This window comes from Monodelphis domestica, chromosome 1, assembly GCF_027887165.1.
Source record: "Monodelphis domestica isolate mMonDom1 chromosome 1, mMonDom1.pri, whole genome shotgun sequence".
NCBI classification, from domain to species: domain Eukaryota; kingdom Metazoa; phylum Chordata; class Mammalia; order Didelphimorphia; family Didelphidae; genus Monodelphis; species Monodelphis domestica.
In genome coordinates, this window is record NC_077227.1 from 258835947 (window position 1) to 258850417 (window position 14471).

Here is a 14471-nt window from a genome sequence, read left to right on the forward strand (position 1 = left end):
AAACTCCAAATCCCGAAATCCTCCGAGTACCTCTTTCCCCTGGCCTCCCCAATATCCTTCCCTTTCTGCTAGCTCCACCCCTCCCCTCCATAGCTGGGAGATGTAGTCTATTTTGGAGTAGGCCTTCAGAGACACAGGAGCGCCAAGGTCCGGATCGGGACTCCAAATCCCAGGAGGCTATGCGCCTTCAAGCAGCCTTCCCCGCCCCCACCTCCTCTACTTCTCGGGCTTCTCCCGCTCTCCCTTGGCTCAGCTCTGGTTCCCCTCCCCTCCGGAGCCCGGCACAGCCCAGCTCGTGCCTTCCTGTTAGCCGGAGCTGGGTGAAGTTCATTCGGATCAGCTGATCTGAACTGACAACAAGAGGGGAGGAGGAAAAAAAAGAGGCGGAGGAGGAAGCGGGAGGTCGGGATCGGGGAAGGGGGAGATGGAGATGGAGCTGGAGCTGGATCGGCCGGTGCCTTAGGGAGCAGACCCCACCCTTTCCCACGCACCCCCGGGACCCCTCCCCACGTTCCCGCCCGCCGCCGCCGCCTCTTGCCGAGGGGCCCGAGCTGCTCTATGGTGGGGTCCCCGAATGTGACGCGTACTGGGAGCCCAGGCCGCCGCCAGGGCTTTAGGGGTAGAAGGGGGTCGGGCCGGGGAGCGAGACCGAGGCCGGTGGGGGTGGGGTGGATAGATATGTTGTGTAAACAATGGATCGGACTGAGGGCTCTGCCTGGGTGCGGGGTGGTTTTTTTGGGAGCTTTCTTTGTTCCTAGGCGCTGCTTCTGCCCCTCACCGGGCGGGGTGTGTGGGGGTGGTCGTGCCAGCTCCTGCTGCTTGGGATAAGGAAGGGAGGGAGGAGAGAGGCCAATTGTTTGCTCGGGACCCGGGAGGAGGCGGGTGGGGTAGGGGGTGGGGTGGGGTTGTTTTGATGGTGGGTTACTTGTTATCTGTCCTTCTCCCTCTTTACCCTCGTAGTTATGAGAGTTTGGGGGTTTTGGAGGAGCGGAGTGGTGGTAGTTCTGGTTTGTGTCCCCCCATTCCCAACTCCCACCCCTTCACTTCCCACCCCTGACCCCGGCTGAGGTTGGGGTGGCCAGTTTGGCATAAGATTCCACAGTCGATAAGAAGTCTTCTTTTCCTTTTCTTTGCCTCGTTTCTTTGAAAATAGGGGAAATGATTGATTGATGGATTGTTGGTAGGTGAGGAGTGAATGTGCATTTTGGTTGGAAAACCGCATTTCAAACTTAGTGGGTGGGGTGGGGCAAGGCCTGGGAGAGTTACTTAGGAATGTAACTGTTAGGGGAAGTTAAAAAAAACAAAACAGCCCTCTTTCTCGACTGTTGTTTTTTGTTTTGTTTTGACGTGGTATGTGGGTCCTGAAATCCTGTTAAGTGACAATGATGAGCCTGTCTTTGGGGAAAACTATACATATATACTTATTGGAAAGATTCTCTTATTTTTTCTGCTGCTCCTTTTGTGAATTTGAGGAGGTATGAAATGAAGCATAGTAATTAAAAAAAAAGTTAAATGGTGAGCATTATAGATTCTTTGGTTTTGTGTTTTATTAGATATCCATCTGGAATTGAAATGGAAACAATCCAGTTACAAGTGTAACTAGAGCTACTCAGACCTTTGGTTGCAGTTGACTTTGGAGTTTAATTTTTCTTTTGGATTTTTTTTCCTTTTATTTTTTTTTATGGCCCAGGAGTATATATGGTAGTGGTGGTACTTTCTTTCTTGTCTTCCTTTTGGTTCTACCTCAAAGGCCAAGGACTGTTTGGTTAATTATTTACCTTCTGAATTCTAGAGTGGATAATAAGTAGAGAGTATTTTATCTGAAAAGTCAGGAAAGATTTCCTGGCCCTGGTCTTGGGCTGTGAGATAGAAGTTGTCTTTCAAATCAAACAATGTCTATGGTGTATTAGGCACTGGGCCTACAGCGGAGTTTAGCAGTAGTTTGAAAGGTATAATTTCTAGTATTAATACAGCCTTACTTGAACTTACTTGGTTGAGTATGTGTATAAGAGTGAGATCTCTGAAGAGTCTGACCTGATATTTAATCAATCTTATTTAAAAAGTTTACTTCTGTTTCTATATGAGTGAAATCTTCTTCCTTTATTCTAGGCATCCCATGAAATATTGACTTGAGGTTGGATTATATTGAAATCCACCAGACCACTGTCTTACATCAGTAAAACCACAGGATGGAGGCCTAACAGAGGAATCAACCTTGGTTGACAAATCAGGCCTGTCTGACAAAGATATACCTTTTTAAAGTTGAATTTTAATAACTTTTTCATCTGCACTTTATGGATAAAGAGATCAAGTCAAATCAATATTTCTGCCAATACAAATGCCTTGGATGAAGAAGACTTGAAAATACAATTTGTGAATTAAAAAAATCATAATTTTTATTTTATTTTATTTTTTTGAAGCAAGACACAAATCTTTTAGGTCTACAGAATCCTGTGGAATTTCTGTGCAGTCATTCGTGGGAAAGTCCATTGTAGTCTGCTTTTGGGGAGCAGCTAATAAGCATTGTATGGTGTGTGTACCTCCTTTCTAAACTCATAATGAGTGCCCAAGCTTCTCTAGCAGAAAAGGGGCTGAACCCTGGTCTGATGTGCCAGGAAAGCTATGCTTGCAGTGGAACAGATGAAGCTATCTTTGAGTGTGATGAGTGCTGCAGCTTACAGTGTCCCCGCTGTGAAGAGGAGCTGCATAGGCAGGAGAGGCTTCGGAACCATGAACGACTTAGGCTCAAGCCTGGCCATGTCCCTTATTGCGACCCCTGTAAGGGCCCCAACGGGCATTCCCCAGGGGTTAGGCAGAGGGCAGCAGTGAGGTGCCAGACCTGCAAAATCAATTTGTGCTTGGAGTGTCAAAAAAGGACTCATTCTGGGGGCAGTAAAAGAAGACATCCAGTTACCATCTACCATGTCAGTAAAGCACAGGAGCAGTTGGAGGGAGAAGGCATGGATGAGGAAACCAAGAGGAAGAAGATGACAGAGAATGTTGTGAGTTTTCTCCTAGTGGATGAAACTGAAGAAATTCAGGTAAGTTTCTGGTTGTAGTTGGACTAATTTTTTAGTGCAAATAGTCGTGGGATCTGGGACAGTTGTTCTCCAAAAGTCTAGATCTTTCTAAGAGATGGGAAAGGTCATGTAGTGAGATTATAAGAAGATTTTAAATTTTTTCTGATTGATAGCATTTTGGAAAATGAATAAATGAATGAATTGTGTGTAGGTGTGTCAGAGAAGGGATAGTAACAGAGCATCCCATAGTCATATTAGGAAATACAGCTTAGCAATGAATGCTACTTGCATTTTTGAGATTGATCTTGAAGGTTTAAAAAAATTGCTCAGGAAACTATCTCTACCCATTGTGACTTATTAACTGTAGAATAGAGTTTTGATTGTTCAGTGTAATTTCACATTATAATTGTTATAGAAAAGCATCTGGGATCATTGAAACTTGATTAATATGAAATGCTCTGTGAGATGTTGGAGTTGAGTGATGACATTGCAATCATTTCATATAATCAGGATTGTTGTTTCCAAACCAAAAGACTTCCTAATAATCTAGAAAACTTTTTTCTTGAATAAGCTTATGGAAATTCTATCATAGTCTATACTGTATCTTGTTCTGTGTTTTTGATATATACTTTGCCAATCCATATAGGTTTCACACTTTCTTTCCCATCCTGTCTCTGGAGGAGCCAATACAATTATGATGTTTTTATTCCATTTTATCTCTAATCAGCAATGCCTTTGGGGAGGTAGGGTAGATGGGTCATAAATTATATCCTAAATAGGAGACAATACTAAGAAAACACCTTGTTATTGGAACAGCTTGTGATCTCTGTTAATTTCTTTATTGATTCCTTTTTACTCACTCTCTTTGGAATGTGGCCACAGTTCTAGCTGCTATGTCATGCTTTTAAAATGAGAAGCTGAACCAAGCTGAACCAATATCACTGTCATTAAATGCATGATGTGTTGGCACCAAGTTTGGAAGCAACAAGAAAAGGATTTCCTGAAAACCAGCAGTTCTGGCTTGGATTATCAGGACTAGAATAAGTTTCTTTTAAAGGGGTAATTTCTTCTTTTTTAAAAAATAAACCCCTTACTTTCTGTCTAAGAATCGATACCGAGTCGGTTCCAAGGCAGAAGAGTGGTAAGGGTTAAGCATTTGGGGTTAAGTGACTTACCCAGAGACACATAGCTAGGAAGTGTCTGAGTTCAAATTTGAACCCAGGACCTTTAGTCTTTAGGCCTGGCTTTTTATCCACAGAACTGCCTTGCTGACCCCAAGGGGTGATTTTTTTTTTAACCTTTCCCTTCCATCTTGGAATCAATATTGTGTATTGGCTCTAAGGCAGAAGAGTGTTGGCAATGGGGGTCAAGTGACTTGCCCAGGGTCACACAGCTGGGAAGTGTCTGAGGTCAGATTTGAACCTAAGACCTCCCATCTCTAGGCCTGGCTCTCAATCCACGGAGCTACCAGCTGCCCCCTTCTTTTTAAAATATTATAGACCTGGATAGAACTTGAAAGAAATTATCCACTTCAGTCATCTGCCTTTTGATAACAAGTCTAAATAGTCCACACATATCATTGTTCATTCTTCTTGAGGGAATTTTTAGGGATGTATTATATATTATTTTATCTAAAATATTCTCAGATTGCTAGTCAGTATTTCCTAGGCATACATTAGTATATATTTTTTAGTTAAAAAAAAAAAAGAACTAGATTAACTCTTTAACTAGACTGTAAACTCTTTGAGGGTAAGGATTTTAAACTCTTACTGCCTCATTACTTCTATTGTACCTTGGAGGTACTTTATACAATGCTAGTCATATTATAGGAATTAAATAAATATTATAATTCTAGACTCTCCTCATCTAGTACAACCCCTGCATGAGTAGATACCACCTTTACCCTGTCTCCAACCTAAATTCAGCAATTCAGTAACTATTTAAGTGTCCAATCTGTGCAAAGCACTGTGCTAGTCACTAAGGCTAAAAAACCCCAAAGGATACAGGAACATACTTTGTTTTCAGAGATAAGTGAATCCAAGGGAACTTGAGGAGAGGGAGAAAACTAAAACTAATGGTAGGGGACAGGATTAGGAGACTTGTAGGAGGTGGTACCGGAGCCTTCCTGGGAAATGATCCCGAGATGAGGGGACTGCATTTGAGGTACTGAGAGTTCATGATTGGTTAGAAAAATAGTTTCTCCCCAAAGCTTTGTATGTTGGGTGAAATTTGCATCATTTACTATTTTATAATTTTTAAACAGATAAATTTGTAGATCTTGAGCCTTTCCAAAAAAATTTTTCAAACCAAACCAGGGGGTTTGTTTTTTTCTGCTTGCTAGTATAAATCTCAGTCTATTGATAGTATTATCCTCTCAAAGCCCCATGACCTGGTTATTTCCCAAGATCTATTAGTTATGATTTAGATGCTAGTTGATTCGTATTAGAAGATGTCAGAAGAGCTGTAGAAACTCAGTTCCATTTAAAAAAACTTGCTTTGCTTTAAATCATTTTTTAATTGAATAGATAATAGGGTAGTGAATTTGATGGAAAGACTGAACATTGGTTTTAGAAAAATGCCTGTTTTGTTTAAGGCTAGGAGCTAATTTCTGTGCTCCCAAAGAGGGTGTTTTACTAATAAAAACATTAATTTAGAAGTCAGGAGAGTCTACCATTAAATAGAGACTTTGATCAAGTCACTTAATTTTTCTGGTCCTTATTTTCTTCATCTTTAATAAGAGGGAGTTTGATTAGATGACCTTTGAGAGGCAGCTCTAAAATTCTAAGTCATTCTTGGTTTCTCATACAAAGAAAGTTGTTTATTAGGAGTTACTGATTAGGTTCAGGAGTGAACCATTCCTTAAATCAAGCTCTTTTAATAGCCAGGGGTTTATTTGAACTTTATTTCCTAATTATATTTCAATATAATTAACATTTTTTTGAGAAAGTATCTATAGGGTTCAGCAGACTATCAGAAAGGTCCACAATTATATTGTTTTGCTATATTTTGCTAAAGGAAGACATTTAGTTGTTAAGTGTTCTGGAATCATACACCAAAGAAAGTTAATATAGATTAATAATTATATTATGTAATATTTATTATTAACATTAACATAATATATTCAACAATATAATAATACATAATTAATAATATAATAAGTCAATATAGATTGATAGATTTAACTGATTTTAAAGCCTCTTGGATTATTGGTAGTATCTGATAAATGTAGCCCTGGTTGTAAAAACTGAAATATATGTTTATTTGAAAATAGAGACAAATTACCCAGTATGCAGTTTTCCCCTCTCTCTTCCCATCCAGAGATACCCAGCTGGTGAAATAACTGAAATCAGCATTCTCAGCATTTGGCCATATGCTAAGACTTAGTCTGGGAAAGTGATTATTTCTAGGATTATTTTCTAGTTGCTTTTATCGCTTTTCTAGACCCTATCAGAACTTGATTAGGAAAACCAAAATATTTAGATGGTTTACTACTTTGATTTCAGAATAAGTAAATGGCCTCTTCTAGCCAAAGGCAGCATCCAAGATTCCAGCAGCTATACTAGAGGGGCCAGAGAAGGTAATGGAGGAAATACCTAGAAATATTTTATTCTCCTTGGATTAATCTTGCATATAAGTTCAAACAACTTTCAATTCCAACAAAATTTTTGATTTGCTTGTCCCCAAAAGACCCTTTTCTTTAAAAATTCCTCTATTAAAGGTAGATGTTAATTTTTCCCCTCTTAAAAAAAAGAATTCCCCTTTAAAAAATGTTATTTTCCAGAATACTATCCCCCCTCCCCATTAGACAGTCCCTGATAAGAAAGGAAAACATTTAGGCATAATTGACAAACTAAGACTGGACAGCCTGTGTTTCATTCAGAGCCTGTTTGTCAACTATATTAAGTGGAAGGATATGTGTTATTATGTATTGTGTTTTCTGGACATTTCAACTGAGTTCAACTGCCTTTCAGTGCAGATTGCATTTACATTGTTGTAATCATTGTGTCTCTTCATTTGGTTTTACATTCTTTACTTAGTTTCACTTGATATAAATCTTCCTCTGTTTTTTTTTTTCTGAGTTCTTTATATTTGAAAGATTTTCTTTTTCCATCTTTAACTCCACCTGAAATTTTTTCTCACTACCATTTCCCCTTATTGATTTCCTGTAACTGTATTCATCCTGAGAGGTGTGTAGGGGAGGAGTGAATTGACAAGAGAATTTACCAGTTTTCATTTATTTGTTAGTTTATTTATCTGCTGATTGATAGCCTTTCTACATCATTAGGGGAGCCAAAGAAGTTTTCATGCCAAAAGTCTCCTGTTCTTAGGTTAAGTACTATCAGTTGCTGCTGAACACGCAGGATGATAAAGAAGCATAGCCTTATTTGACCCAAGCATAGGCAATAGAGGGCTAATGAAGTAGGGTCCACATTGGAGAAAATATTTTCCTTGACCCAGGAATAGATAGTTAATGACCTTTGAGTTTGAATAGCCTTTTATTAGCTGGAGCCTAAAAGTGGAAGGGCTTCCCCTCCCCCCAACAGTTAAGCTGGTAATGGTCCTAGTTTCTCTAAGACTGCTCCTTTAAGGGGACCCATCATATGCTTGGCTGATTCCCTTGTTTACAGTCCCAGAATAGTGCAACTCAGAATGTTGGGACTTTATTCCTTTCCTTTCTACTTCCCCACCCTCTCATTGGTTAAACCAAGTTTATGTGGTGGGATGAAAATGAAAGTAGCAAAAGATATTTTCCAATTGCATGGGGAATCCCTCAGCACAAACAGTATTACAGGTCTGCCACATTCTTTTGCTTAGTCTGTTTTAATCCCATCCACCCACTTTTCCTTGGCTTTTCCTGTTACCGAGGGAGTAAATTCATCTGATTTTCTAGTATGGAGATGCACTTTGGAATGACAGCAGTTTCTATCTTCATTACCTTGATATGTAGGCCAAAAACACTGTAGGCCAAAGAAGTAATAAACAGGTGGAATTATAATTTCCTATGTCTTTTGTAAGTGTAGGTCTTGATTGGAATGTAGGGTTGTTTTGAATGATGTATGAAATGCTTTAGAACATGTTTACTACCTTTTTCCTGTTTGCTCTGTATGACATAGTTTTTCATTTAAATTAGTTTAACAAAAATCTCAACATACCATTTTGACTCTTCTAAAATCATTCTTTATTTCTAGTCTTCTGTTTTACCTGCTTTCTACAAATATCTTCATATTTTTCTCATTCTTATAAAATCTTCACCTTCCACCCCTTCCCCCCCCCCCCCCCCCCAATTCCCTTAAGTGGTTAGCACATATCTCTTCCCTGTTCCTTGGCAAAGACAATTATGAAATCACAGATAAGACTCTACTACTTATTTGGATTTTGTTTGAGGACAGAGTCTTAGAGGACTAATTAAAAAATATTTAATATATGTACATATATAACATTTTCTGTTCCTTCCAGTTTGCTTGCTCAACTTGATTTAACTCTTTCTGGTCAGTCACCTTTTTGAAAATGTTGATCTTCTGGATTTGTGCTGATATGTTAATATGTGAATGTTTCATTTTTGTGTTACTTTCATTTCCAAATATTTCCCTTTCCTTCCTTTACTCAACTCAGCAAGCCATTCCTAGGATCAAAGAATAAAAAATAAGGTTAAGGGAAACAATTTTGGTAAAACCAATCAAACTATCACCCAAGTTTGACAGTATTGTTCTTTATAATACATAATAAATATATGCATTGCTCTACATAAATGGACTAATTTTTTTAAAAAACAAAGGGACCATTGTTGAGAATAGATGGAACATTTGTAGCTTTGTGTGTGTTGAGCAGAGAATATACATAGGCACTGGTATTAGGAAGAAGTGAGTTCAGATATTATTTCAGACACAGGAAGGCAGTGAATAGAGCATTGGCCCTGAAGTCTGGAAGGCCTGAATTAAAATATGGCCTACTTATGGCAAGTCACTTAAAATTTCTCAGTTTCTTCATTCGTAAAATGGGAATAGTAATAGTGCCTACCTCACAGGTCTTTGTGGGGATCAGATCAAAGGAAGTTACATGTAAAATGCTTTTGCAAACCTTTAGGACTATATAAATGCTGATTAGTATAGCAATTATTCTTTTTTTAACTAAAAAAATTTTTATTATCATGCAAAAGACTTCCATATTGGTCATTGTTGTAAGAGCATGCTCATACAAAGCCAAAACCCCCAAATAAAACTAAATACACTGATGTGAAAGGTAGTATACTTTGATTTGCATTCATTTGAATCCAACAGTTTTTTCTCTGGAGGTGGATAACATTCCCTGTCATAAATCTTTCACAATGATTGTCATAGAGCATATATAGTAGTTATTCTTAAGCACTTACTGTAGAGAAACTAGGAATGTATGTTAAGATATTGGAGACACCTATATAGACATAGTTGAACCTAGAGATGCTGAGAGGTTATCAAGAAAAAGTGGAAAGAGAAGAGGACCCAGGACAGAACCTTGGGAGAATACTCCTAGTCAGGGGATGACTTATGAATAACGATCCAGCAAAGGAGATGGGATAGGTAATACAAGAAAGCCATATAAGAAAGGCCAGAAAGGAACAGATTATATATTACAGAGGTCAAGAAGAAGACAGAGAAAAGGCTTTTATTTGACAACGAAGAAATCTTTGGTAACTCAGTACAGAAAGTCTCAGTATAGTGGATTACACAACAGGGGCCTGTGCAGAATAAGATCTGAAGGAGAAAATGGTAGCGAAAATAGGATTGGCTGGTAGGGGCAGCAAAGCATTTTGAGTTCTGTTCCCTTCATCCCAATGGTTTCTCTGCCTTTAGGGCAAAAGGGCTAAGTGAAAGCTCCTTTTGTTTATCAAAGAAGTGGATGGAGCCTTGGATTACTGAGAAACATTAGATCAAGTACGAATCCAACAATTATACTTTAAAACTCCCTCTTCTGTGTCTTTAATCTGTAATACCTGAGATCTCACAGACATTCAGTTATTAGTGCCAGGAATATTAGGACAGGCCTTTGAGCAGTTTCCTTAGGTCACCTTTAGTACAGGGTCCATTTAAAAGTGAACCTATTTAGGCTATGAGGTCACTATGACTCAGCTTTTCAAAGGGGCCACCTTAACATATTTCCTGTTCCTTCTAGTTTATTTTGCTCAACTTGATTCAGCTCTTTCTAGTCAAGCACTTATTTGAAAATGTTGATCTTCTCGACTTGTGCAACGGATTAATGAGACCAGGAAAATGGGATTCTGTGGGTGTTATTTCTATAATAGATTCTTTGAGCCATAAAATACTGCAACAGATGGATGTTTATTAAGTTGGCCCAGAATATATGTGTGTGTGTGTGTGTGTGTGTGTGTAGATGGGTCTGCTTTGCAGTGCTGCCATTGACTTTGACCTGGAGGCTCTTTTGTGCACTTGGCTCGAAGTACAGAACTTTCTGGGGATTTTTTTTTTTTGGCCTTAGAAGCTTCTTATGAAATCACAGAAGCATGATTTAGATATCTTAAATGATTTTGTTTTGATACATCTGAGATCAGAGAAAGCTAGCTAAAGAGTTATAACAGAAGGAGGAAAAAGGAGATCATAAGTCTGAGCTGAGGAAAAATGAAAAGACTTTTGAGAAAAAAGTTAAGAGCAGAGAGGAATGAACCTTATAGTAGGATAGTGTGGCTGTTTCCTTGGGGATTGGGAAGGTCTTTATTTGTCCCTCCTCCTTCAATGATTTTTGAGTGTTGATTAAGGCTTGTTTGGCCATTTTGTACCACCATTGAGTGGTGCTCCATAGATATATGTATATATTAGTTAATCTATAATCACCCAGTCTTTGGCTTGACTTTACTTTGGACTATAACCATCAGTTTCTCAAGGAATTTGATTCCAGACCACCCAAAAAGCTGAGAACATAACTTCATTGGCCTTTTGCCTTATAATCTTTCTCTTTTAAATGCTTACTTTCTGTCTTAGTATCAATTCTAAGACAAGAATTGTCTAAGACAAGACAGGTACTTAGAATTAAGTGACTTGCTCAAGGTCATACAGCTGGTAAGTATCTGAGGTGACATTTGAACCCAGGTTCTCCTAATTCCAGGCTTAGCATTCTGTTTACTGTGCTACCTAGCTGCCCCTTATTATCTACTTTTATTTTTAAATCCTTACCTTCCATCTTAGAACCAATATTGGTTCTAAGGTAGAAGAGTGGGTAAGGGCTAGGCAGTGGGGTTACCTAACTTGCCCAGGGTCACACAGCTAGGAAGTGTCTGAGGTCAGATTTGAACCCATCTCTGGGCCTGGCTATCAATCCATTGAGCCACCTTGCTGCCCTCCTCACCCCCAATCTACTTGTAATTGGGCTTACAGAACTGTTGTATCATAGATTTAGGGCCAGAGGGGCTTTAAGGTGATCTAGTTCAGCCTCTTCATTTTGCACATGAGGAAACTGAGGCCCATAGAAGTTTAAATCATTTGTCACAATCACATAGGTAATTAAGTGACAGAGTTGGGATTGAGAATTAGATCCTTAAAAAAATTTTAGAATACAAAAAAAGAGTAACAGCTTTATTACTACTTGGTAAACTATATGAGAACTAATGGACAATATTGTCCTATTTTTCACTGTAGGGGAAAGAGATTAAAGTTAAGTTGCCCCAGTTTTTGAGTTTGGGGGAGAGATACAGAGAATTCTCAAACCCAGGAACACAGTCATTTGGTCAGAGCCTTCTCTTACACTTCTTATATGAGTCTTTGTCATTTTCATATCTATGTTATCTTCCTCCTTGAAGAAAATAAAAATCCTGCTACAGCCAACTCTTATCATTATATAAATTATTTGCAATAAAGTTTTAATCTTAGGTTAGCTTTTGCCCATTTAATGTAGACCTTAAAAGTGCAAACTAATTTGAACATAAAATAAAATATTTAGTAAGGTAAATCTACCATTGCTTTGGGGGGAAATTCTTGCATTCCAGAGCCAGATATAAATGACTTTATCTGTTAATTTGAATTATCCATGATACTGCTCTCCCTTCATTATCATTACAGATAATTGAAGATTTCATCATAATATAGCCTTTAGAGATCTCTGAAAACCTTAAGGAGCCAATTTCCTCATTTCCTTAGTTAAAAACTTTTTGTCAGTTATATAAGTCTGACCAGGTGTTCAAGAAGCTTCAGAAGTGACTTCCTCTGGACCCTAGAATAAAACACATACTTCTGGTATTTAAAGCCCTTCAAAGCCTTGCTCCAACCTGTCTTTCCAGACTTATTTCATACTCCCCCTCACACACTCTCTGTTCCAGCCAAACTGGCTGGCTTGTCATTCTGTACACGACTTTCTACCTCTTCTCTCTGTGCCTTTCTCAGACTGTCTTCCCTTGCTTCAAATGCTCCTCCTTTTTATCTTTGAATCTTTACAGGCTACTTTTCTTGATTCCCTCCCAATTGCCTTTCTCTCCCCACAAAATTACTTTATATATATAACTTTATATATGTATAGATATAAAAGTATATAATTGATATTTACTTGTCTATGTACTTATTTTCCCTCACCATAGTCTTAATCTCCTTGAGGCAAGAATTGTTTTTTTTTTTAAATAATATTTTATTTGATCATTTCCAAGCATTATTCATTAAAGACAAAGATCATTTTCTTTTCCTCCCCCCCACCCCCCATAGCTGACACGTGATTCCACTGGCTTTCATATGTGTTCTTGATTCGAACCCATTGTCATGTTGTTAGTATTTGCATTAGAGTGTTCATTTAGAGTCTCTCCTCTGTCATGTCCCCTCAACCGCTGTAGTTGGGCAGTTGCTTTTCCTCGGTGTTTCTACTCCCACAGTTTGTCCTCTGCTTATGAATAGTGTTTTTTATCCTACATCCCTGCAGATTGTTCAGGGATATTACACCGCCCCTATTGGAGAAGTCCATTACGTTCGATTATACCACAGTGTATTAGTCTCTGTGTACAATGTTCTCCTGGTTCTGCTCCTCTCGCTCTGCATCACTTCCTGGAGGTTGTTCCAGTCTCCATGGAATTCTTCCACTTTATTATTCCTTTTTGCACAATAGTATTCCATCACCAACATATACCACAATTTGTTCAGCCATTCCCCAATTGAAGGGCATCCCCTCGTTTTCCAATTTTTGGCCACCACAAAGAGCGCAGCTATGAATATTTTTGTACAAGTCTTTTTGTCCATTATCTCTTTGGGGTACAAACCCAGCAGTGCTATGGCTGGATCAAAGGGTAGACATTCTTTTATCGTCCTTTGGGCATAGTTCCAAATTGCCCTCCAGAATGGTTGGATCAGTTCACAACTCCACCAGCAATGAATTAATGTCCCTACTTTGCCACATCCCCTCCAGCATTCATTACTTTCCTTTGCTGACAGGTTAGCCAATCTGCTTGGTGTGAGGTGATACCTCAGAGTTGTTTTTATTTGCATCTCTCTGATTATAAGAGATTTAGAACACTTCTTCATGTGCTTATTAATAGTTTTGATTTCTTTATCTGAGAACTGCCTATCCATGTCCCTTGCCCATTTATCAATTGGAGAATGGCTTGGATTTTTGTACAATAGATTTAACTCTTTATAAATTTGAGTAATTAAACCTTTGTCAGAGGTTTTTATGAAGATTTTTTCCCAATTTGTTGTTTCCCTTCTGATTTTAGTTACATTGGTTTTGTTTGTACAAAAGCTTTTTAATTTGATGTAGTCGAAATTATTTATTTTACATTTTGTGACTCTTTCTAAGTCTTGCTTGGTTTTAAAGTCTTTCCCTTCCCAAAGGTCTGACATGTATACTATTCTGTGTTTACCCAATTTACTTATAGTTTCCTTCTTTATGTTTAAGTCTTTCACCCATTTTGAATTTATCTTGGTGTAGGGTGTGAGGTGTTGATCAATTCCTAATCTCTCCCACACTGTCTTCCAATTTTCCCAGCAGTTTTTATTGAATAGTAGATTTTTGTCCCAAAAGCTGGGATCTTTGGGTTTATCGTATACTGTCTTGCTAAGGTCTCTTGCCCCCAGTCTATTCCACTGATCCTCCTTTCTGTCTCTTATCCAGTACCAAATTGTTTTGATGACTGCTGCTTTGTAATATAGTTTAAGGTCTGGGACTGCAAGGCCCCCATCATTTGTGTGTTTTTTTTTTCATTATTTCCCTGGATATCCTTGATCTTTTGTTATTCCAAATGAACTTTGTTATGGTTTTTTCTAAATCAGTGAAGAAGTATTTTGGTAGTTCAAAGGGTATGGCACTAAATAAATAGATAAATAAGTTTGGGTAGGATGGTCATTTTTATTATATTGGCTCGTCCTATCCATGAGCAGTTAATGTTTTTCCAATTGCTCAAGTCTAGTTTTAGTTGTGTGGAGAGTGTTTTGTAGTTGTGTTCATATAGATCCTGTATTTGTCTTGGGAGATAGATTCCTAGGTATT

General features: G+C 38.4%; 1 protein-coding gene across 1 annotated transcript in view; it reads left to right on the top strand.

Moving 5' to 3' along the window:
* The first annotated feature begins 251 nt into the window (after positions 1 to 251).
* Positions 252 to 14471, top strand: part of ZFYVE1 (zinc finger FYVE-type containing 1) — a 64460-nt gene continuing 50240 nt past the window's right edge. Inside the window, exons 1-2 of the mRNA XM_001368264.4 lie at positions 252 to 561; positions 2110 to 3041. Coding sequence (XP_001368301.1) covers positions 2559 to 3041 — 483 coding nt within the window. The 5' untranslated portion in view covers positions 252 to 561; positions 2110 to 2558. The remainder of the gene's footprint in view (positions 562 to 2109; positions 3042 to 14471) is intronic.